The sequence below is a fragment of the Oncorhynchus mykiss genome, chromosome 7, assembly GCF_013265735.2.
Source record: "Oncorhynchus mykiss isolate Arlee chromosome 7, USDA_OmykA_1.1, whole genome shotgun sequence".
NCBI lineage: Eukaryota > Metazoa > Chordata > Actinopteri > Salmoniformes > Salmonidae > Oncorhynchus > Oncorhynchus mykiss.
The window spans coordinates 115,220-138,093 of record NC_048571.1 but is presented as its reverse complement, the minus strand read 5'-3'; the positions used below and the strand labels follow the sequence as shown (position 1 = coordinate 138,093).

General features: G+C 41.6%; 2 protein-coding genes across 5 annotated transcripts in view; one reads left to right on the top strand and one right to left on the bottom strand.

Annotated features, from left to right (window-relative positions):
* Positions 1 to 22,874, bottom strand: part of LOC118965192 (gastrula zinc finger protein XlCGF28.1-like) — a 115,935-nt gene that overhangs the window by 7,742 nt on the left and 85,319 nt on the right. The window lies entirely within an intron of this gene.
* LOC118965194 (gastrula zinc finger protein XlCGF17.1-like) lies at positions 8,834 to 22,730 on the top strand. Of its 4 annotated transcripts, none has more exons than XM_036981909.1 (3): positions 8,834 to 8,963; positions 20,090 to 20,328; positions 20,839 to 22,730. In XM_036981909.1, exons 2-3 carry the CDS (start codon positions 20,226 to 20,228, stop codon positions 21,852 to 21,854), a joined length of 1,119 nt encoding a protein of 372 aa, XP_036837804.1. In that variant the 5' UTR covers positions 8,834 to 8,963; positions 20,090 to 20,225; the 3' UTR covers positions 21,855 to 22,730. The 4 variants fall into 4 exon arrangements, with proteins under 4 accessions (XP_036837804.1, XP_036837805.1, XP_036837806.1 ...); XM_036981910.1 differs by lacking the exon at positions 8,834 to 8,963 and adding an exon at positions 19,079 to 19,136; XM_036981911.1 differs by lacking the exon at positions 8,834 to 8,963 and adding an exon at positions 19,214 to 19,351.

Genomic DNA, 22,874 nt, shown 5'->3' with positions numbered 1-22,874 from the left:
TCATAGACTGTTCTCTCTGCTACCGGATGGCAAACGGTACCAGAGTGCCAAGTCTTGGTCCAAGGGGCTTCTAAACATCTTCTACCCCCAAGCCATAAGACTCCTGAACAGCTAATCAAATGGCTTCCCAGACTATTTGCATTCCCCCCCCACCCACCGGTGCTACTACTTGTATCTATGCATAACCACTTTAATAACTCTACCTACAAATACATAATTATCTCGACACCGGTGCCCCCCGCACATTGACTCTGTACAGGTACCCCCTGTACATTGCCCGCTCTTGTTATTTAGTGCTGCTCTTTAATTATCCTTATCTCTTACTTTAAGGTATTTTCTTAAAACTGCACCGTTGGTTAAGGGCTTGTAGTAAGCAAGCATTTCACTTTAAGGTCTATATACATGTTGTATAAAGTGCTTTTACGTTGTCCTTTGTGTCTAATGTGAATGAGTTCATGTTTTCAAATCACATTTTATTTGTCACAAGCGTCAAATAAAATGTGATTTGAAAACATGAACTCATTCACATTAGACACAAAGGACAGCGTAAAAGCACTTTATAGTAGATTCCCTAAATTCACATAAAATGACACAACAAAAAAAACATGTAGTACATTGCAAGGTTACTGTTTGCGTCTTCGTTGTATTATTTCAATCAAAAAACAATTGTATTACCGGTAGTTCACACTCCAGAAACAGACCGAGGGGGGCGCCGCCATTTTACCAGCTCGTCGAGTTGAAACAAAACCAATAACATGCTACAAAGAAATCTCAAAGAAATGGATTCTTTATGAAATTACCTTGAGAAAAATATGTACATCCGCTCAGACAAACCCAAAGTCTCTAACTATGTGACTTGAAAAATAGTTTACCACTGTCGTGGAAATTTCCTCTATTTACCAAATCATGGGAGCAAACCACACACACAAGTCAGAGTTAGTTATCAAAGTCCCATCTTTAATTATATGAGCTCTATCACAACCCTGTGACTCTCAGGCAATTCAGTGTCTAACCATGAATTCTCTGAGAGCCCCTTCCACATTTCAAATGAGGTCCTTTATAGTAAAGACACACACACAGGATAAGACAGCATAGACATAATAAATCGTTCAGCGTTGTCTCCTTACTCAAGGAAAAATAGTTAACCACATTCTTCACTCGGTTTGACAAAAATTACACATCAAACCTTTACCAACCGTGATAATACCTTAATGGATTTGTTACCTAGCATGGAATGACATGTTCTTTCGACATTGTAAAGTTTAAACGCGCTATTACATACCTGTACTAGTAAATTGTTATCTTCTTGACTGCATCGTTCTGGGGCTTTCTTTATTCTGAAGAATGGAGCCCGCGTGCCGGGAACTTCCTGTTCCCCACTACCACAGTGCAACATTCCGGGATCCTTGGGATGGCCCTATCCCATGCCACAAGAAGGCGGTAGATGCTACTACTGCTGCCGCCGCCTTCTCAGTGGTGTAAACTAAAGTACAAAGGTAAACAACATTTAAGAGATGACAAAAGCCGTTTTCTTTATAAAATAAATGAATGTTAATTTATAACACATGCTGAGAGCAAATTAACCTCTAACTAAATGTAACTCCAAAGGAACTAATTTAAGGGATAGTTCAATCAAATTACAAATGTCCACCTTGGTTTCATCGCCCTGTAAACAATCCCAAAAATGTGCATGTCAACAGTGAAGTTCTGAAGATGGAGGACAATCAGTACAGCAGTGTTCCCCAATCCTGGTCCAAAGGGGAGTACATGTGTGTTTTTGCCCTAGCACTCTCATACCTTATTCAATTCAAAGGCTTGGGTTGCTTAGTTGAATCCAGTGTGTGAGTGTTAGGGGCAAAAACAAAAAAAGCACACCTCTATGGATCCCCAGGACCAGGATTAGGGTACACTGCAGTACACAACAATTGGTGTGATGATGCAAATTACATGCAATTATCATTTGTCATTTTCATATCATTATTATCATCATCACACTTTTTAATTTATACTGAAAGTTCTTGAAAACGTGATTGCAGTGTACTAATGAACAAAATACTACAATAAAGTTTTTTTTTTTGTGAAACATCCCTTTCATAGAGCCTACCACTCCATTAAAGGAGTAGTTCACTATTTTATAACTTGGAAGTCCTGTATGTAAGATCAAATCAAATGTATTTATAAAGCCCTTCTTACATCAGCTGATGCCACAAAGTGTTGTACAGAAACCCAGCCTAAAACCCCAAACAGCACGCAATGCAGGTGTAGAAGCACGGTGGCTAGGAAAAACTCCCTAAAAAGGCCGAAACCTAGAGAGGAACCAGGCTATGAGGGGTGGCCAGTCCTCTTCTGGCTGCGCCGGGTAGAGATTATAACAGAAAATGGCCAAGAGGTTCAAATGTTCATAACTGACCAACATGGTCAAATAATAATAATCACAGTAGTTGTCAAGGGTGCAACAGGTCAGCACCTCAGGAGTAAATGTCAGAAGGCTTTTCATAGCCGATCATTGAGAGTATCTCTACCGCTCCTGCTGTCTCTAGAGAGTTGAAAACAGCAGGTCTGGGACATGTAGCACGTCCGGTGAACAGGTCAGGGTTCCAAAGGTGCAGGCAGAACAGTTGAAACTGGAGCAGCAGCACGGCCAGGTGGATTGGGGACAGCAAGGAGTCATCATGCCAGGTAGTCCTGAGGCATGGTCCTATGGCTCAGGTCCTCTGAGATAGAGAAAGAAAGAAAGAGAGAATTAAAGAGAGCATACTTAAATTCACACAGGACTAATACTGTGGGTAATGGAGTCGCCAATGACTAGGGTTTTCAATTTGTCAGAGCTAATGGTGGGAGGCTTCGGCGTCTCAGACCCCGTAATGGGAGGAGTAGAGACCAGAGAATGCTCGACCTCAGACTCCAACTTGCTGCTTAATGGGGAAAACCGGTTGAAAGTTTCTGTCGGCTGAATGAGCGACACCGGTTGAGCGTTCCTACACCATTTCCCTCTAGAAGCCATGAGAAAGTTTCCGACTGCGGGGACTGTGCCAGGGGATTTATACTACTATCTGTACATACTGGTGGCACAGATGCTGTTTCATCCTTTCCTACACTGAAATGACCCTTGCCTAACGATTGCGTCTGAAGCTGGGCTTGCAGCACAGCTATCCTCGTTCTCCTGTATATTATGAGTACAGCGACTGCAATTAGAAGGCATCATGTTAATGTTACTGCTTAGCTTCGGCTGGTGGAGGTCCTGACGAACCACGTCCAAGGGAAAAAACTGAGGGAAAAACTAAAAATATAAACGATAATTAGAAGTCTGATTACTTGGTTGGTATTCAGGGGACGAGGTACAGTATGTACTTAGGAGATGAATCTCTGATCTTAGCAGCGCCATTCTTACACCTCCACGTAATGTCACTGTGGTTCTTCGATGTTTCCCGATATTTTTTTTTCTGTGGGATATTTTGTCTAATTAACCTGGGTCAATGGAAACCTGCCTACTGATGCCATCTCTGGATCCTGCAGTGCAAACTAGACTCCACTGTCACAATCAGGACCCAGTGACTGTAGATTTACAGTGTGGAAAGAGAGAGGGAGCCTGGATTTGTCTCCACTGTCAATCTGTCAACTCTGAATAGAATCTGAGATCAACCTCCTGGTCCTCCCCCGTGCATGCTACACCCCCTCCCGTTGTTACTGTGTGTATGAACACATTTTGAACAATGGCTTCCTAAAATGCTGTGGTGCTTACTAACACAATAGGAAAGGTTGTGGTAGACGTGGGCCATCATAGGTGAGTTCACAGCTCTTTCACTCTGAACATTCATATCAATGACTCACCCTGAAATGGACCATCAATACCAGAGTTCTACAAGACTATTTACATAATCAACTGCGTTTCAACAGCCTGATCCTCTATGTAATCCCAGTACAGTAGCTCTAACAATTGAAAGGATTTGCAAGTTGGAAGGCCACCCCAATACAAGAATGAATGTTCTGTGTAGTGTCACTATTGTTTGGTCACCTCACCAGACCTCCATTTTGGTTGCTCCCTGTTGGACTATTCTATCTTCTATCCTTATTAAACCACATTGAAATAACACTGTGCAGTTAAACCAAGTGTATTCGTAATTTTGTTAAATTAAAAGTACTTAAACATTTTTAATTGTGTGCTCTCACTGAGTGCACTTTCATTGAGGGCGTTTTATTACACTGGCCAGGGTTGAACCGGGCAATGGCCCGTCATGTCAACGGAAAAATCGGGGAAGGAGGAGCTCCCATCTCAAATCAAACAATACTCTTTGCCGCTCTGTCAAATTTTCCACACTCACAAAAAGCTAATTTCTCTCAAAGTTAGTGAGCAGGGGTGGCAGGGTAGCCTAGTGGTTAGAGCGTTAGACTAGTAACCGTAAGGTTGCAAGTTCAAACCCCTGAGCTGACAAGGTACAAATCTGTCGTTCTGCCCCACTGTTTCTAGGCTGTCATTGAAAATAAGAATTTGTTCTTAACTGACTTGCCTAGTTAAATAAAGGTTAATTTAAAAAAAATGTTTTATCTCCTTTGCCAAGATGATTGTATCAAGTGCAGTTAGTTTGCTTTCCAAATGCACTGTACATAGCTTATATGCTCGGTATACCTGTGCATCTCTGAGCTGAGGTTATATCAATCATTTAATGCTAAGACATAGGCTGTTCCTCAGCCTCTTAATAATTGCAGAACGGTAAACCTAGACACTTGCATCTTATAGTATTCCGAGTGGTGACAAAAGGTTTGCAACCTTGGTTATACCCACTGGATACGATTCTAGGTCTGTAGCATTCACATAGTAATGGAGTCAGATTGATGAATGTAGTTTATTATTATATTTAACATAATGTCTGGATCATTTCCATCCACCTACATAATAGTGACTCCCATTGATAGGATTTTCTATTTTTTCCAGCTACAATATCAGTTATTGTTAAATCTTGGTTCCAGTAGTTTTTCTAAGAGATTGTCAGTTGTATAGGTTTTCTGCAAGGTTTTCTATAGCTTACCTATCATATTAATATCATTTTCTGACTCAAATAGAATTCCCTCAAGATTGCTGTGATGTCCAAAAGATTCCAAATCAACATTGTGATATAAAACCTTTAAGTTGAGTGTATTTGAAGATATCTACATTGGTCCTTCCAAAATGGCTTTTTAGAGCTGTCACTGAGATACATGTATTTCCTATTACCACGTCTTTTACAGTTTCTATGCCTTTAGTTTTCCATGTGGACCAATTTATGGATGCATTCTGAAACGCCGTCCAGGAATTGTTCCATACATTTTATACAATTTGATTCGTCACATGCGCCGAATACAACAGGTGTAAACCTTACCGTGAAAACCTTACTTACAAGCCCTTAACCAACAATGCAGTTCAATAAATAGAGTTCAGAAAATATTTACTAAATGAACTAAAAGTAGAAAATAAAATAAAGTAACACAATAAAATAACAATAACAAGGCTATATACAGGGGGTTGTGTTTCTAGCACAGGAGGCTGCTGAGGAGAGAACGGCTCATAATACTGTCCGGAACGGAGCCAATGGAATGGCATCAAACACCTGGAAACCATGGAAACCATGTTTCATCTATTGTAACATTCCACTAATTAACAGAGTCCGCTAATTCCTGTGGTTTCTAGGGACTGATATTGATTCTTGTAGAATCCGTTTCATCTTCTTCCATATTGTTATTGTGTTTATAACTATGTTGTTCATGTTCTTAGCTTTTTCTTTTGAATATAAACCCGTAAAATATTCTGGGGATGAACACGCACGTCTTCAATATGAACCAAACACCCATTGTTCCTCTTTAGTGCATTTAACTACATGTCGCAAGGTAAAGCCTTGAGTAGTGAGTTGATACAATTCCAAATCTGGAAGGTTAAAACCACCCTCAGATTTAGGAAGATGTGAAACTTTCCTTTTTACTCTATGAATTTTATTTGTCCATATACAGTGTTATGACAGTATACTTTTTAAAGAATGTGGGATAATTGGTATTATGGAAAATAAATACTAAAACTTTGGGAGCCATGCCATTCTTTAGAGGTTTACTCTACTTGCCAGATTGGGAAGATTATTCCATTTAAATACATCTGCTGTCATATTGTTAAGTAATGGAATAAAGTTGTCTTTATATCGTGTTTTGTTATTTGTTGTCACTTATTAAGCATCCAAAGTATTTCATATTTTGTGGTCCAATATTGGTCAGGTACATCAGGAGATCATCTGTAAATACAGGTACATCAGGAGATCATCTGTAAATACAGGTACATCAGGAGATCATCTGTAAATACAGGTACATCAGGAGATCATCTGTAAATACAGGTACATCAGGAGATCATCTGTAAATACAGGTACATCAGGAGATCATCTATAAATACAGGTACATCAGGAGATCATCTGTAAATACAGGTACATCAGGAGATCATCTGTAAATACAGGTACATCAGGAGATCATCTGTAAATACAGGTACATCAGGAGATCATCTGTAAATACAGGTACATCAGGAGATCATCTGTAAATACAGGTACATCAGGAGATCATCTGTAAATACAGGTACATCAGGAGATCATCTGTAAATACAGGTACATCAGGAGATCATCTGTAAATACAGGTACATCAGGAGATCATCTGTAAATACAGGTACATCAGGAGATCATCTGTAAATACAGGTACATCAGGAGATCATCTGTAAATACAGGTACATCAGGAGATCATCTGTAAATACAGGTACATCAGGAGATCATCTGTAAATACAGGTACATCAGGAGATCATCTGTAAATACAGGTACATCAGGAGATCATCTGTAAATACAGGTACATCAGGAGATCATCTGTAAATACAGGTACATCAGGAGATCATCTGTAAATACAGGTACATCAGGAGATCATCTGTAAATACAGGTACATCAGGAGATCATCTGTAAATACAGGTACATCAGGAGATCATCTGTAAATACAGGTACATCAGGAGATCATCTGTAAATACAGGTACATCAGGAGATCATCTGTAAATACAGGTACATCAGGAGATCATCTGTAAATACAGGTACATCAGGAGATCATCTGTAAATACAGGTACATCAGGAGATCATCTGTAAATACAGGTACATCAGGAGATCATCTGTAAATACAGGTACATCAGGAGATCATCTGTAAATACAGGTACATCAGGAGATCATCTGTAAATACAGGTACATCAGGAGATCATCTGTAAATACAGGTACATCAGGAGATCATCTGTAAATACAGGTACATCAGGAGATCATCTGTAAATACAGGTACATCAGGAGATCATCTGTAAATACAGGTACATCAGGAGATCATCTGTAAATACAGGTACATCAGGAGATCATCTGTAAATACAGGTACATCAGGAGATCATCTGTAAATACAGGTACATCAGGAGATCATCTGTAAATACAGGTACATCAGGAGATCATCTGTAAATACAGGTACATCAGGAGATCATCTGTAAATACAGGTACATCAGGAGATCATCTGTAAATACAGGTACATCAGGAGATCATCTGTAAATACAGGTACATCAGGAGATCATCTGTAAATAAGTGTATTTTATATTCATGTTTACCAATACTGATACCTGTTACGTTTGGGTCCTGGCTAATTCTTTCTGCAAGCGGTTCAACTGCCTGTGCAAAACAGGAGGGAGAGGGGGGACATCCCTGTCTTGTTGTAAAGGCTTCTAGGAGTAGTGGGTGGAGGAGTCAGGCACAGAGAGCAGGGTTAGTTCAAAACGTGGATCTTTATTCCAGGAACAGAGTAACGGTCATGCCAAACACAAGGGCGCATAAATACCAAGTCCAACAAACAGGACGAAACTGTCCGGGAAAACGGAATCCACAATAATCCACACACCATGAACAGAAAAACTGGTGCTCATGAAAAACTATCAGTGCTCATGTAGTAGCCTAAACCTATTGATGTTACATTGAGCTGGTTGAATGGCATATGAATGGCAGTCATCCAACATACTCTTATAGAAATAAGGCCGTGGTCATGCAAAAAAGAACGGACCTCCCTCTCTTAAACTCCACCGACCTCCACTGTTATTTACTAATGGGCTCCTGAAACCAGAACTAGCAAGATGTCAGCCTCCATGAACAGGCATATGCAACCGTGAGTAGATAAAGTTCAAAACAACGGTCGGCCATCTTGGAGGCTGTCTCTAGTTCTTATTATACCTAAACGCATTGTGGACTTCCACCATTTTAATGTAGTCAACTGTGTGGGACTTCCCAAATTCATTGGCTGATCCCTCCTGGTGACTCCGTTGGAGTCATGTCCAACTGGGTCATCAGTAGGGATAAACCAATTGCGAAGAAGAAAATGTATCACTTCAAATGGTGAATTGGCAGATTCGATTATGCTGAGCCACAGGGCATCGTTTTATGGCCTGTGATGTAAACGGTAAACAGGCAAATGGGGCAAGGGAGGAATCGCTCTTCTCCAATAGAACAGTAATCTGTGCCTTTCTGTCCTTTAGTCAACAAAGTGCATCATCCAGAAACAAACATCTCTTTCCATTAAATATTTGTTAGAATTTTTTTCATGTGAAAACACAGAATCCTGCTCATTGCGCCAAGTGCTTAATTACATCACTTTTGTTTTTGAGGAGACTTCTCTGTGGGCTTTGAATGTGGCACCTGGCTCCCATCTGGAAGGCAACCCAGTTCCAAAACGAATGACATCAATTTTCACCTCCTTGCAAAAACAAGCCTATCCGGGAGCCCAGGCCAGATTAATTGAATCCCCTCAATGCCGCTGCGTGTTCTGTCACAGACGTTATAATTACACAGATACAAAGATGAGTCCTCTATCCATCTCTATGGACTTGCACCATTGTTCAGAATAAAGAAAGCAGCAGATGTGAAGACGATCATTTTTGTTTCCGTTTCGATTTATTACTACAGGTTGGTAATAGCACGTTTACACTTCCTAATATCGACAGAACATGTCATAACATGATAGGTAACAAATCCGTCAAGGGATTACCAGATTTTGTGTTATTTCTGTGTCGTGATGAAAACGATTTTTACAAGTCATATAACTTGAGATTTGGGGTTTGTCTGAGTTAATGTACACAATTTCGTCAAGGTAATTTAAAAATAATATATTTATTTGAGATTTCTGAGTTCATTTTATATGGTTCTTGGTTGTGTAAAAAATAACTCTCACGAGCTGGTAAAATGGCGGCGCCCGCTGTCTGCGTTTTAACGTCCAGACAGAAGACAATGGACCCGATCATATATTTATGTAGTTGGTGCAGTATATTAACTAATATACATTTGTTCTAACTTATACCGTTATTTATTCGTTTACAATTGTACAATTTATGCTCCCCTCATATATAAACCACGTACAGAAGATGGTTTACTGCCTACTGTACATAGTAAAATGGTGCGCGCCAAATTTTAGTTCACATTTTGGTATGGCAAACGGCTGTGAGGATTTTTCTTCAATATTAATCAGATATGATCACAATTACAATCTTTAGAGAATGCAAATCTCATTTAATGTATGGAAAAACGTATTTGAGTGAACATTATCAAGCCAGCAGCAGGTGAAACAGAACCTGAATTATCTCCCCATCTCCCTGGTTTTATCTAGCTGCTATCACTGTCTAGGTTTAGGATAATTAGCCCATACCAGTGACAAACTTGGCTATGTTATTGATACATGGCAGGACCAAACAAAGGTTAGCTCACTTATTTTGTCAGCTAGAAAGAAACGGACACAAATTTATTCAGAATAGGAGCAAGCTAAGGTTGGCTGATGCCTCTTCAACAAGAAACTGTGACAACATTGACCCTAAACTCCCAAAATAAACTTTCCCATTGAGCAAAATCCACAATCCACCCCTCTAAAGAAAACCTGGCTCCTGGACTACTCCAAAATGCCAACCGATCCACGATGGAATACATGGCCACATTTTGGTTTAGCAAACCATCCATCCACACACACACACACACACAGTTTCGACCCCAGCCACAGGGCCTCTATACAGAGCCATGCCGAGACCTTTTGGGAAGCATGTGCTCAAGCTAAAAAAGGGCAGCCCCCCAAAAAAGTAATTCCCAGCAGCTTTGGTCACAGACTCATAGAGTACCTAGTCGTTAGAGTGTTGGGCCAGTAACCGAAAGGTTGCTGGATCGAATCCCTGAGCTGACAAGGAAAACATTTGTCGTTCTGCCCCTGAGCAAGGCATTTTAACCCACTGTTCCCCGGGCGCCGATGATGTGGATGTCAATTTAAGGCAGCCCCCCCCCCCCTCCACCTCTCTGATTCAGAGGGGTTGGGTTAAATTTGGAAGACACATTTCAGTTGAAGGCATTCAGTTGTACAACTGACTAGGTATCCCCCTGTCCTTTCCTAATACCCATAAAGCCTAGCAGTCAAACATGAAATGGTTCCAAATCATTTTCCCACCATTCATTTTTTCCCATAGGGGATTTTAGAAACACTTAAAATAAGGGCTGCGTTTCGCGTAGACTTATCCCGGCGTAACATTTTGATAACATGAAATACCCCCCCCCTCCAAAAAAGAAGCACTAATTAGCTTCTAATGTGGCTATCATAAAGAACTACAAATGCCATGTTGATCTGGATGAGACTGCCGGAAGTGAAGAAAAAGTAAGAATATCTGGATTAACTATATAACGTTAGCTAAATGTATTAATGGATCAATTGGCTACATTTATTTAAATGACCAATTCTGTGTACCGTCTTGTGCAAGTTTTAAATTGACATAATACCTGTTAGCAAAAGGTGTCAGCTCGAGATGACGTGCAGGAGCTTGCAGGGAATTGTAGTTTTTCATGATGTCTACGTTGACGCTAATTAGCATTTTCAAATCTGAGAGGAAATAGAGCCAAATATATTGGAGGGAAAAAAAGTTGCCTCGTCCGAGAGAGATTTACATGGTTATTAATAAATCCCCTATGATCTGGCCACAGTTCCTGACATTGTACAGCTCTTATTCTGTAATTTCTGGATTTAAAAAAATTATTTCTGGTTTTCTGTGGCTTCATCCAAATTGTGTTCTTATTCAGACTCTTGAAATATTTGCTCTATACAGGCAAAATGTTCCCACAACATGGGAATGTAACTCCGCTCCTTTGTAAAGACAGCAAATAAATGTTGTGTATGTATGGTACATGTTCTTTATGTGCCCTTCAATACACATGAATGACACAAATCCTAATAGAAATCCCCTATGGATTGGAACCATTTCCTTTCTTGGCCGCTAGGTTTTATGGGTATTATGACACCAACACTGTGGGGCTCTATTGAGCTATTATTACAAGGGGAAAGCATCACCATCTGAGGAGTAAAGTATTCAGATAAACTATTTAGAACAGGAAATGCATTGAGGTTTAAAAAGGCTTCTGAATTCCAGTCAAAATAGAAGATTGTAAAAACTTACTGTGGCCTACCATGACTATATCCAACCCAACTCTATGTGTTGCCACTATCATGTATCCTACCATGACTATATCCAACCCAACTCTATGTGTTGCCACTATCATGTATCCTACCATGACTATATCCAACCCAACTCCATTTGTTGCCACTATCGTGTATCCTACCATGACTATATCCAACCCAACTCTGTGTTGCCACTATCGTGTATCCTACCATGACTATATCCAACCCAACTCCATTTGTTGCCACTATCGTGATTCCTACCATGACTATATCCAACCCAACTCCATTTGTTGCCACTATCGTGTATCCCAGTGGTTTGCAAACTTTTTTGACCCGTGACCCACAAAAAGGAGTGGTACAATATTGTGCAATATGCGTGCACACGCCAACATGAGTGCACAATTGCTACGCAAATGTAACCTGTCATTACAGCCATAACATGCACGCTAGGCTACAGAAACAAACTGTGTTTTAACACCTGCATTTGGAGCTGAAAGTCATTCTTGGTAGCAGGCTATATCATGTCACTTCTCTGGAGTCCAGAGCAGAATCAACTAGGGATATATCATGTCACTTCTCTGGAGTCCAGAGCAGAATCAACTAGGGATGTATCATGTCACTTCTCTAGAGTCTAGACCAGAATCAACTAGGGATATATCATGTCACTTCTCTGGAGTCCAGAGCAGAATCAACTAGGGATATATCATGTCAGAATCATACAGCTACTTGTAGAAGAGGAGGTTGCAGGATCAGATGGAAAGCATGTGCTGTCTACACCAGCCATCACTGTGGAGGGCAGCCTGTCTGCAGAGTGCATATGCTTGTTGCCAGCCGGTTACTGTGGAGGGCAGCCTGCCTGCAGAGTGCATATGCTTGTTGCCAGCCGGGTACTGTGGAGGGCAGCCTGTCTGCAGAGTGCATATGCTTTTTGCCAGCCGGGTACTGTGGAGGGCAGCCTGTCTGCAGAGTACATATGCTTGTTGCCAGCCCTGTTCTTCCAAACAAATATCATAATAAATTCTCCATGTTAAATCTTCATCCTATGATATTGAAGGCAGTGTGATGTAACAGCTGCTTATCTATAGACATATAGCCAGTAGGCACCCAAACAAGGCCTGTATGAAATGGGAAAATTATCAATCAAATCACCGAGTTTTGGCAAAGATGAGTCAGTAGTAGAGATGAGTCAGTAGTAGAGATGAGTCAGTAGTAGAGATGAGTCAGTAGTAGAGATGAGTCGGTAGGTAGAAGAGACGAGTCGGTAGGTAGTAGAGATGAGTAGGTAGGTAGTAGAGATGAGTCAGTAGTAGAGATGAGTAGGTAGGTAGTAGAGATGAGTCGGTAGTAGAGATGAGTCGGTAGTAGAGATGAGTCGGTAGGTAGTAGAGATGAGTCAGTAGTAGAGATGAGTAGGTAGGTAGTAGAGATGAGTCGGTAGTAGAGATGAGTCGGTAGGTAGTAGAGACGAGTCGGTAGGTAGTAGAGATGAGTCAGTAGTAGAGATGAGTCAGTAGTAGAGATGAGTAGGTAGGTAGTAGAGATGAGTCGGTAGTAGAGATGAGTCGGTAGTAGAGATGAGTCGGTAGGTAGTAGAGATGAGTCAGTAGTAGAGATGAGTCAGTAGTAGAGATGAGTAGGTAGGTAGTAGAGATGAGTAGGTAGGTAGTAGAGATGAGTCGGTAGTAGAGATGAGTCAGTAGTAGAGGTAGTAGAGATGAGCCGGTAGTAGAGATGAGCCGGTAGTAGAGATGAGTCAGTAGTAGAGGTAGTAGAGATGAGCCGGTAGTAGAGATGAGCCAGTAGTAGAGGTAGTAGAGATGAGCCGGTAGTAGAGATGAGCCGGTAGTAGAGATGAGTCAGTAGTAGAGGTAGTAGAGATGAGCCGGTAGTAGAGATGAGCCGGTAGTAGAGATGAGTCAGTAGTAGAGGTAGTAGAGATGAGCCGGTAGTAGAGCTGAGTCGGTAGTAGAGATGAGTAGGTAGGTAGTAGAGATGAGTAGGTAGGTAGTAGAGATGAGTAGGTAGTAGAGATGAGTAGGTAGGTAGTAGAGATGAGTAGGTAGGTAGTAGAGATGAGTAGGTAGGTAGTAGAGATGAGTCGTAGTAGAGATGAGTAGGTAGGTAGTAGAGATGAGTAGGTAGGTAGTAGAGATGAGTCAGTAGTAGAGATGAGTAGGTAGGTAGTAGAGATGAGTCGGTAGTAGAGATGAGTCGGTAGTAGAGGTAGTAGAGATGAGCCGGTAGTAGAGATGAGTAGGTAGGTAGTAGAGATGAGTAGGTAGGTAGTAGAGATGAGTCGTAGTAGAGATGAGTAGGTAGGTAGTAGAGATGAGTAGGTAGGTAGTAGAGATGAGTAGGTAGGTAGTAGAGATGAGTAGGTAGGTAGTAGAGATGAGTCGGTAGTAGAGATGAGTAGGTAGGTAGTAGAGATGAGTCGGTAGTAGAGATGAGTAGGTAGGTAGTAGAGATGAGTAGGTAGGTAGTAGAGATGAGTCGGTAGTAGAGATGAGTAGGTAGGTAGTAGAGATGATTCGGTAGTAGAGATGAGTAGGTAAAAAAAAGCTGACCACGACTCCATTTTGTTGATCCCTGCCTACAGACAGAAACTAAAACAAGAGGCTCCCACGCTGAGGTCTGTCCAACGCTGGTCCGACCAAGCTGACTCCACACTCCAAGACTGCTTCCATCACGTGGACTGGGAGATGTTTCGTATTGCGTCAGATAACAACATTGACGAATACGCTGATTCGGTGTGCGAGTTCATTAGAACGTGCGTTGAAGATGTCGTTCCCATAGCAACGATTAAAACATTCCCTAACCAGAAACCGTGGATTGATGGCAGCATTCGTGCGAAACTGAAAGCGCGAACCACTGCTTTTAATCAGGGCAAGGTGTCTGGTAACATGACCGAATACAAACAGTGCAGCTATTCCCTCCGCAAGGCTATCAAACAAGCTAAGCGCCAGTACAGAGACAAAGTAGAATCTCAATTCAACGGCTCAGACACAAGAGGCATGTGGCAGGGTCTACAGTCAATCACGGACTACAGGAAGAAACCCAGCCCAGTCACGGACCAGGATGTCTTGCTCCCAGGCAGACTAAATAACTTTTTTGCCCGCTTTGAGGACAATACAGTGCCACTGACACGGCCTGCAACGAAAACATGCGGTCTCTCCTTCACTGCAGCCGAGGTGAGTAAGACATTTAAACGTGTTAACCCTCGCAAGGCTGCAGGCCCAGATGGCATCCCCAGCCGCGCCCTCAGAGCATGCGCAGACCAGCTGGCCGGTGTGTTTACGGACATATTCAATCAATCCCTATACCAGTCTGCTGTTCCCACATGCTTCAAGAGGGCCACCATTGTTCCTGTTCCCAAGAAAGCTAAGGTAACTGAGCTAAATGACTACCGCCCCGTAGCACTCACATCCGTCATCATGAAGTGCTTTGAGAGACTAGTCAAGGACCATATCACCTCCACCCTACCTGACACCCTAGACCCACTCCAATTTGCTTACCGCCCAAATAGGTCCACAGACGATGCAATCTCAACCACACTGCACACTGCCCTAACCCATCTGGACAAGAGGAATACCTATGTGAGAATGCTGTTCATCGACTACAGCTCGGCATTCAACACCATAGTACCCTCCAAGCTCGTCATCAAGCTCGAGACCCTGGGTCTCGACCCCGCCCTGTGCAACTGGGTACTGGACTTCCTGACGGGCCGCCCCCAGGTGGTGAGGGTAGGCAACAACATCTCCTCCCCGCTGATCCTCAACACTGGGGCCCCACAAGGTTGCGTTCTGAGCCCTCTCCTGTACTCCCTGTTCACCCACGACTGCGTGGCCACGCACGCCTCCAACTCAATCATCAAGTTTGCGGACGACACAACAGTGGTAGGCTTGATTACCAACAACGATGAGACGGCCTACAGGGAGGAGGTGAGGGCCCTCGGAGTGTGGTGTCAGGAAAACAACCTCACACTTAACGTCAACAAAACAAAGGAGATGATTGTGGACTTCAGGAAACAGCAGAGGGAACACCCCCCTATCCACATCGATGGAACAGTAGTGGAGAGGGTAGCAAGTTTTAAGTTCCTCGGCATACACATCACAGACAAACTGAATTGGTCCACTCACACAGACAGCATCGTGAAGAAGGCGCAGCAGCGCCTCTTCAACCTCAGGAGGCTGAAGAAATTCGGCTTGTCACCAAAAGCACTCACAAACTTCTACAGATGCACAATCGAGAGCATCCTGGCGGGCTGTATCACCGCCTGGTATGGCAACTGCACCGCCCTCAACCGTAAGGCTCTCCAGAGGGTAGTGAGGTCTGCACAACGCATCACCGGGGGCAAACTACCTGCCCTCCAGGACACCTACACCACCCGATGTCACAGGAAGGCCATAAAGATCATCAAGGACATCAACCACCCGAGCCACTGCCTGTTCACCCCGCTATCATCCAGAAGGCGAGGTCAGTACAGGTGCATCAAAGCTGGGACCGAGAGACTGAAAAACAGCTTCTATCTCAAGGCCATCAGACTGTTAAACAGCCACCACTAACACTGAGTGGCTGCTGCCAACACACTGACACTGACTCAACTCCAGCCACTTTAATAATGGGAATTGATGGGAAATGATGTAAATATATCACTAGCCACTTTAAACAATGCTACCTTATATAAATGTTACTTACCCTACATTATTCATCTCATATGCATACGTATATACTGTACTCTATATCATCGACGGTATCCTTATGTAATACATGTATCACTAGCCACTTTATGCTATACTATGCCACTTTGTTTACATACTCATCTCATTTGTACATACTGTACCCGATACCATCTACTGTATCTTGCCTATGCTGCTCTGTACCATCACTCATTCATATATCCTTATGTACATATTCTTTATCCCCTTACACTGTGTACAAGACAGTAGTTTTGGAATTGTTAGTTAGATTACTTGTTATTACTGCATTGTCGGAACTAGAAGCACAAGCATTTCGCTACACTCGCATTAACATCTGCTAACCATGTGTATGTGACAAATAAAATTTGATTTGATTTGATTTGAGGTAGTAGAGATGAGTAGGTAGGTAGTAGAGATGAGTCAGTAGTAGAGATGAGTAGGTAGGTAGTAGAGATGAGTCAGTAGTAGAGATGAGTAGGTAGGTAGTAGAGATGAGTCGGTAGTAGAGATGAGTAGGTAGGTAGTAGAGATGAGTCGGTAGTAGAGATGAGTAGGTAGGTAGTAGAGATGAGTCGGTAGTAGAGATGAGTAGGTAGGTAGTAGAGATGAGTCGGTAGTAGAGATGAGTCGGTAGTAGAGATGAGTAGGTAGGTAGTAGAGATGAGTAGGTAGTAGAGATGAGTCGGTAGGTAGTAGAGATGAGTCGGTAGTAGAGATGAGTCGGTAGGTAGTAGAGATGAGTCGGTAGTAGAGATGAGTAGGTAGGTAGTAGAGATGAGTCAGTAGGTAGGTAGTAGAGATGAGTCGGTAGTAGAGATGAGTAGGTAGGTAGTAGAGATGAGTCGGTAGTAGAGATGAGTCGGTAGTAGAGATGAGTAGGTAGTAGAGATGAGTAGGTAGGTAGTAGAGATGAGTAGGTAGGTAGTAGACATGAGTCGGTAGTAGAGGTAGTAGAGATGAGTCGGTAGTAGAGATGAGTCGGTAGTAGAGATGAGTACGGGTCAGCTGACAGAGGAATGGATGAGACTGAGGCAGGAATTCCTTTAACCATAAAGTGGTGTATTTACTGGGTAGTCTGTGTTGCATCACACAGGAAACAGAATAACATGTATCCAATCAAATTCATAATCACAAAGACCCAATCATAACAATCATTCATTATTAACATAATTAGGTAATTCAGCAATTCAGTTCAATAAGAAGTCAATAGGAATCATCCTTGAGTTATTTAGGCTCGTAACTATTCATCATAATCATGAGAAGAATATAAATAATTAAATCAGTGATCGGTAATTCAGTCTATAATCCCCATCAGTTTGATATCAGAATCGATCAGTTCAGCAAACAATGACGTTTCATATTTCATCCTTTCATGTTTGTCCTCATATGTACATGTCATTTCATTACATATTAACATACATATATCGATGACATAACTGGCCTGTGATGACTGGCCTGGCCTGCCATTTACATTACACAATAGGTTTGAAGCGTGCGCTCCAAGCCGCGTTCCGCTGTAATAACTATAAACAATAACTGATGGCCCGCTCTCCCGATCTCAACGGATAGTTCAGATGAAAGGTAACACATTCGGTGGATTTACGGACGCACAGAACGTCTGGATTAGACGGAGTTAAAGAAGAGGAAGCAGCGAGCTCGGTCGATGGCGATTTCCTCCTTTTAATGAGTTGAGATCTGTCGGACATTTCCACCTGACCTAATTAAAGCGCCCCTGGCCCAGCTGAGCAAGTGGCCATGAATTAAAGGATTCTTCCACCAACGCCTTTTGTACAGTCATTGATCAACAATCAAGACGTGCAACGTTTTGGTTCTGAAGCATGGATGAGAATGTATAAAAGACTTGCGGGCAGTGGGTTCAGAACAACAACAAAAAAACATATATATATATATATTACACACACCACCGCCGAAAAGTGCATTTTGGACACTGGAAGGGCAAAAGGGAATGTGCTCTGCAGAGGGAGAGCCCTTTCTGTGCACGTACCTGTCTCTATACGTAAACATTAATCTCCATCGTGACCAAAACTACTATTTTATCCCGTATGTTTGCACGATTTATAGTATGACAGCGCCAGAAGTTAGCTACTAACATCTAGCAGACATGTTACTTCAGCGTTAATCGTTGTGGTTAGGTTTAAAAATCACATTAAGAAGAGATGGCCAAGTTGATTTAGATGGAACACGTGAGCTGAATGCGGTAGCTCTGTAGTTAGCTAGCCTTAGCATAGTAAACTAGCACTGCCACTTACCCGGTGAAACTATAATGCTCTGTCTCTGCTGCTGCTGGCTGTTTGTGATACTTTCTAACCACGTTGTTGGTATGGACAGCATCCAATTTGAAAAGTAACGTTGTGCTGAAGCCCTCCTTCCATTGTTGATAGCCATGAAAGTTAAATGTCCCCCGCAGATTGACGAGTCGATGTCAAATTCGCCCGCACTTTTTAAAGCGTTTCATTTGCGTGGCCATTGAGAAAATCACATTTGCACAGCAAGCGTTGCTACAACCTGCTACCACACAAAGCTTGGTCCTCTTGATGAATAAAAATGCAATTGCTAGCTAGCTCTATCCATAATACTAACCCACACGGTTGTTTTGTTTACCCACGAGGACAGCGCATTCAGAAAGTATTCAGACCCTTTTTCTTTTCCCACATTTTGTTACGTTACAGCCGTATTCTAAAATGGATGAAATAAAATGTTTTCCGCATCAATCTACACACAATACCCCATAATGACATCACAATACCCCATAATGACAAAGCGAAACAGGCTTTGAAAGATTTTTTTGCAAATGAAAAATCAATAAATAACAGAAATACCTTATTTGGGTACATATTCAGACCCTTTGCTATGAGACTCGAAATTGAGCTCAGGTGCATCCTGTTTCCATTGATCATCCTTGAGATGTTTCTACAACTTGAGTGGAGTCCACCTGGGGTAAATTCAATACTTGGACATGATTTGGAAAGGCATATACCTATTTATATAAGGTCCCACAGTTGACAGTGCATGTCAGAGCAAAAGCCAAGCCATTTGGTAGAAGGAATTGTCCGTAGAGCGCCGAGACAGTAGTTGGTATAGTAATAATTTAGGCTAATAATATAACTCAATCTCTGCTTGCAAAAAAGACTGTTCAATGCATGGCTGAGCACGTAGGTCCATAGAATAGGCGAGCTATATCAGATACGTTTCTTGGCCTTTTAGAAAGATATTTAATGCTATTCTAGTACACTCTATATGACTGGACACATTAGAAGAATATTTGTCAAATCGAAAAAAGATCCTGGGTAGCCTAGTCTACTCTGCTAACAATGACAAACAGATCAATACAAATGACGTATCCTTAAAATAGGCCTACGAGAAGGGGAGACGCACAAATTTGTCAGTTATGTCTGAGTGTTGGAGTGTGCCCCTTGCCGTCTGTAAATAAATACATAACAAACTAGAAAATCATCAGCTTAATATTAGGAATTTGATGTATGACATTTACTTTAACTTTTTACTTTCACTCAAGTATGAATATTTAGTACTTTTTCCACCACTGACCAATGGTTTTTGAGTGAAACAATACAGTGTAGACAAGGTTATTCAGTAAAATAGTACATAGTGCTCCCTACAGCATACTGTAACCTTGAACTAGATGGTTTGTGATTCATTTATGCATTATTTGAATGTAGGAAATCTACTATAGGTTAAGTGCACTTACGTTGTGTAATTTAACGTGTGCACTCGTCTAATGTGAATGAATGTTGTCAATGCTTAGCTACTTGAGCTGTTGAAATGAGATAGTTGAAAAATGAAATATATTTTTTTTAGAATAAGAAAGTGCCAGAACTGTCAAGAAAATAACTTTTGTGTCCGTTTCTCTTTAATACTACTGGCCAACTCAGATTAAGTCTGAGGCTGGTAACATCAACAGTGAGGACAAACCAGCCTGCCTCTCTCCTTCCGCACTTGAGTCCAAGCCTACAGTCACTGGGTCCTGATTGTGACAGTGGAGCCCAGTTTACACTGCAGGATCCAGAGATGGCATCAGTGAAGCTGGAAGACAGCAGTCAAACACTGGAGCTGAATGTCAACATTAAAGATGAAGAAGAGGAGGAGAAGATTGGGACATCTGTTAGTCATGGTAAGAGCAGGTTCTATCTCTCTATGAGTTATCTTCATAAGCTAGACCTCCATAAGCTATCACCCAGTCTTGCTAGGTAGTATTCTGTAATTCTGACTCACACATGACCCCTGACATTCTATTGCTTGTGTATTTCATTCCAACTTCCCACTGTGCATGAAATGTTACAGTAGAACTGTTTCATGATGAACTGTTTCAGTGAGAAGGTAGATGTTACTTCATTCTACTGAGACTTGCATAGTTTGACACTAGTATTGTCAGAATTTGCTTGATTAAATTCCAGTTATTTCAGGAAGATCACTGAAATTACAATTCTCTTCAATGCCTTTCAAAGAGGAACATTTGAAATAGAAATTTGGTTTATTTGAATTGACTAATTAAAAATTGAAATTGACCCCAACCCTGGTAGTTACTAACCCTTGTGATAATGAGTGGAGGATGATATGGCATGTATACATTTGACATGAATATCACACCAACTGACTGGTTCTTCTGATGTTGTTCACACAGGAGACCATGTTGAGACATTATCTACATCCAGAGAGCAACAGCAGGAAGATCACAGAGCTAAGAAGTCTCACCACTGCCCACATTGTGAGGAGATTTTCCCATTTCTATCAAAGCTAAAAATACACCTACAAATACACACAGGAGAGAAGCCTTATTCCTGCACTGACTGTGGGACGCACTTCACAACATCAAAGGCTCTGACAGTTCATCAGAGAGTGCACACTGGAGAGAAGCCTTACTCCTGCTCTGACTGTGGGAAGAGTTTCTCAGGATTGGGTCACTTAAAAAGACACCAACGTATACACACAGGAGAGAAGCCTTACTCCTGCTCTGACTGTGGAAAGAGTTTCTCGCAACTGAGCAGCTTAAACTCGCACAAACATATACACACGGGAGAGAAGCCTTACTACTGCTCTGACTGTGGAAAATGCTTCACAGCATCATTTGAGTTAAAAGTTCATCAGAGGACACACACAGGAGAGAAGCCTTACTACTGCTCTGACTGTGGGATGAGTTTCTCTCAACAGAGTAGCTTAAAGTCACACCAACGTATACACACAGGAGAGAAGCCTTACTCCTGCTCTGATTGTGGGAAGAGTTTCTCTCATCAAAGCAGCTTAAAATCACACCAACATATACATAAAGCAGAGAAGCCTTACTCCTGCTCTGACTGTGGGAAGTACTTCACAACATCAGCTGAGCTAAAAGTTCACCAGAGAACACACACAGGAGAGAAGCCTTACTGCTGCTCTGACTGTGGGAAGAGTTTCTCTCAACAGAGCAACTTAAAAACACACCAACTTATACATACAGGAGAGAAACCTTTCTCATGCTCTGACTGTGTGAAGTGCTTCACAACATCATCTGAGCTAAAAGTTCACCGGAGAACACACACGGGAGAGAAGCCTTACTCCTGCTCTGACTGTGGGAAGAGTTTCTCTCAACAGAGCAACTTAATAACACACCAACGTATACATAAAGGAAAGAAGCCTCATCAGTTCTCTCAGGCCAGTTAAGATTAGTCACTCCATCACTTCATTCTCATCTCATAAAGGAAGTGGTAACAGTGAATTTGATAACATTACGAGAGAGTAACACACTGTTGTAATCCTATTGTTTCTCACTGTGAGAACTGTGCAGAGAAAAGGGAGCATTATAGAACATTAGCCTCTCTTTACTTTACTGATCAGTATTCACCTTGTCAGTTCCAGTGTGTTTTGTTAGCTTCTACTGTAAAGATATTGAGATTACCTTGGATTTGCCCTTATCGTTGAAAACCCTCTGAGAGATCTCTTGTTAAAACAATGGAGGGAGGTACTGCTTCCCTCTGCAGTTTTCTGTTGGAATGAGTTAGTAGACACAACATGCGTCAGATAGAGATGGTGTGATGATCAGTTTTCTGTGGGAATGAGTTAGTAGACACAACATGTGTCAGATAGAGATGGTGTGATGATCAGTTTTCTGTGGGAATGAGTTAGTAGACAACGTGTCAGATAGAGATGGTGTGATGATCAGTTTTCTGTGGGAATGAGATACAACATGTGTCAGATAGAGATGGTGTGATGATCAGTTTTCTGTGGGAATGAGTTAGTAGACACAACATGTGTCAGATAGAGATGGTGTGATGATCAGTTTTCTGTGGGAATGAGTTAGTAGACACATGTCAGATAGAGATGATGTGATGATCAGTTTTCACCTTTAGTTTGGGTGGATACTTTTATTCCTACTAAATGTTTTTTGTTTAATGATACACAGGTTATAAAACAAAGGGGTTTATTAAATTGTCTTTTAAAACTAGATTCACTATTTTAGTCATTGATGATTAATGTATTTGGATAACTGCAATGAATGTCATTGAATTACTACTGAAAAATAAATGTTCTACATACATTTTTGCTGGTCAACCTCTGGGTTATCTTTACAGAAAATACAATGTTTTTGTTGCCATTCAAAATATATTTACATGAATCTACTCAAAAAACATGTCAATACACCTTTACACATCACCACGGGGACAAGCCACTTTGCTAGCCACC

What these genes read in the sequence shown, in the direction of transcription:
- LOC118965194 (XM_036981909.1), top strand. Translation starts at nt 20,226, where the DNA reads ATGGCATCAGTGAAGCTGGAAGACAGCAGTCAAACACTGGAGCTGAAT. An exon ending in TGGGACATCTGTTAGTCATG is followed by an intron (nt 20,329 to 20,838) that starts GTAAGAGCAGGT and finishes TTGTTCACACAG; the next exon opens with GAGACCATGTTGAGACATTA.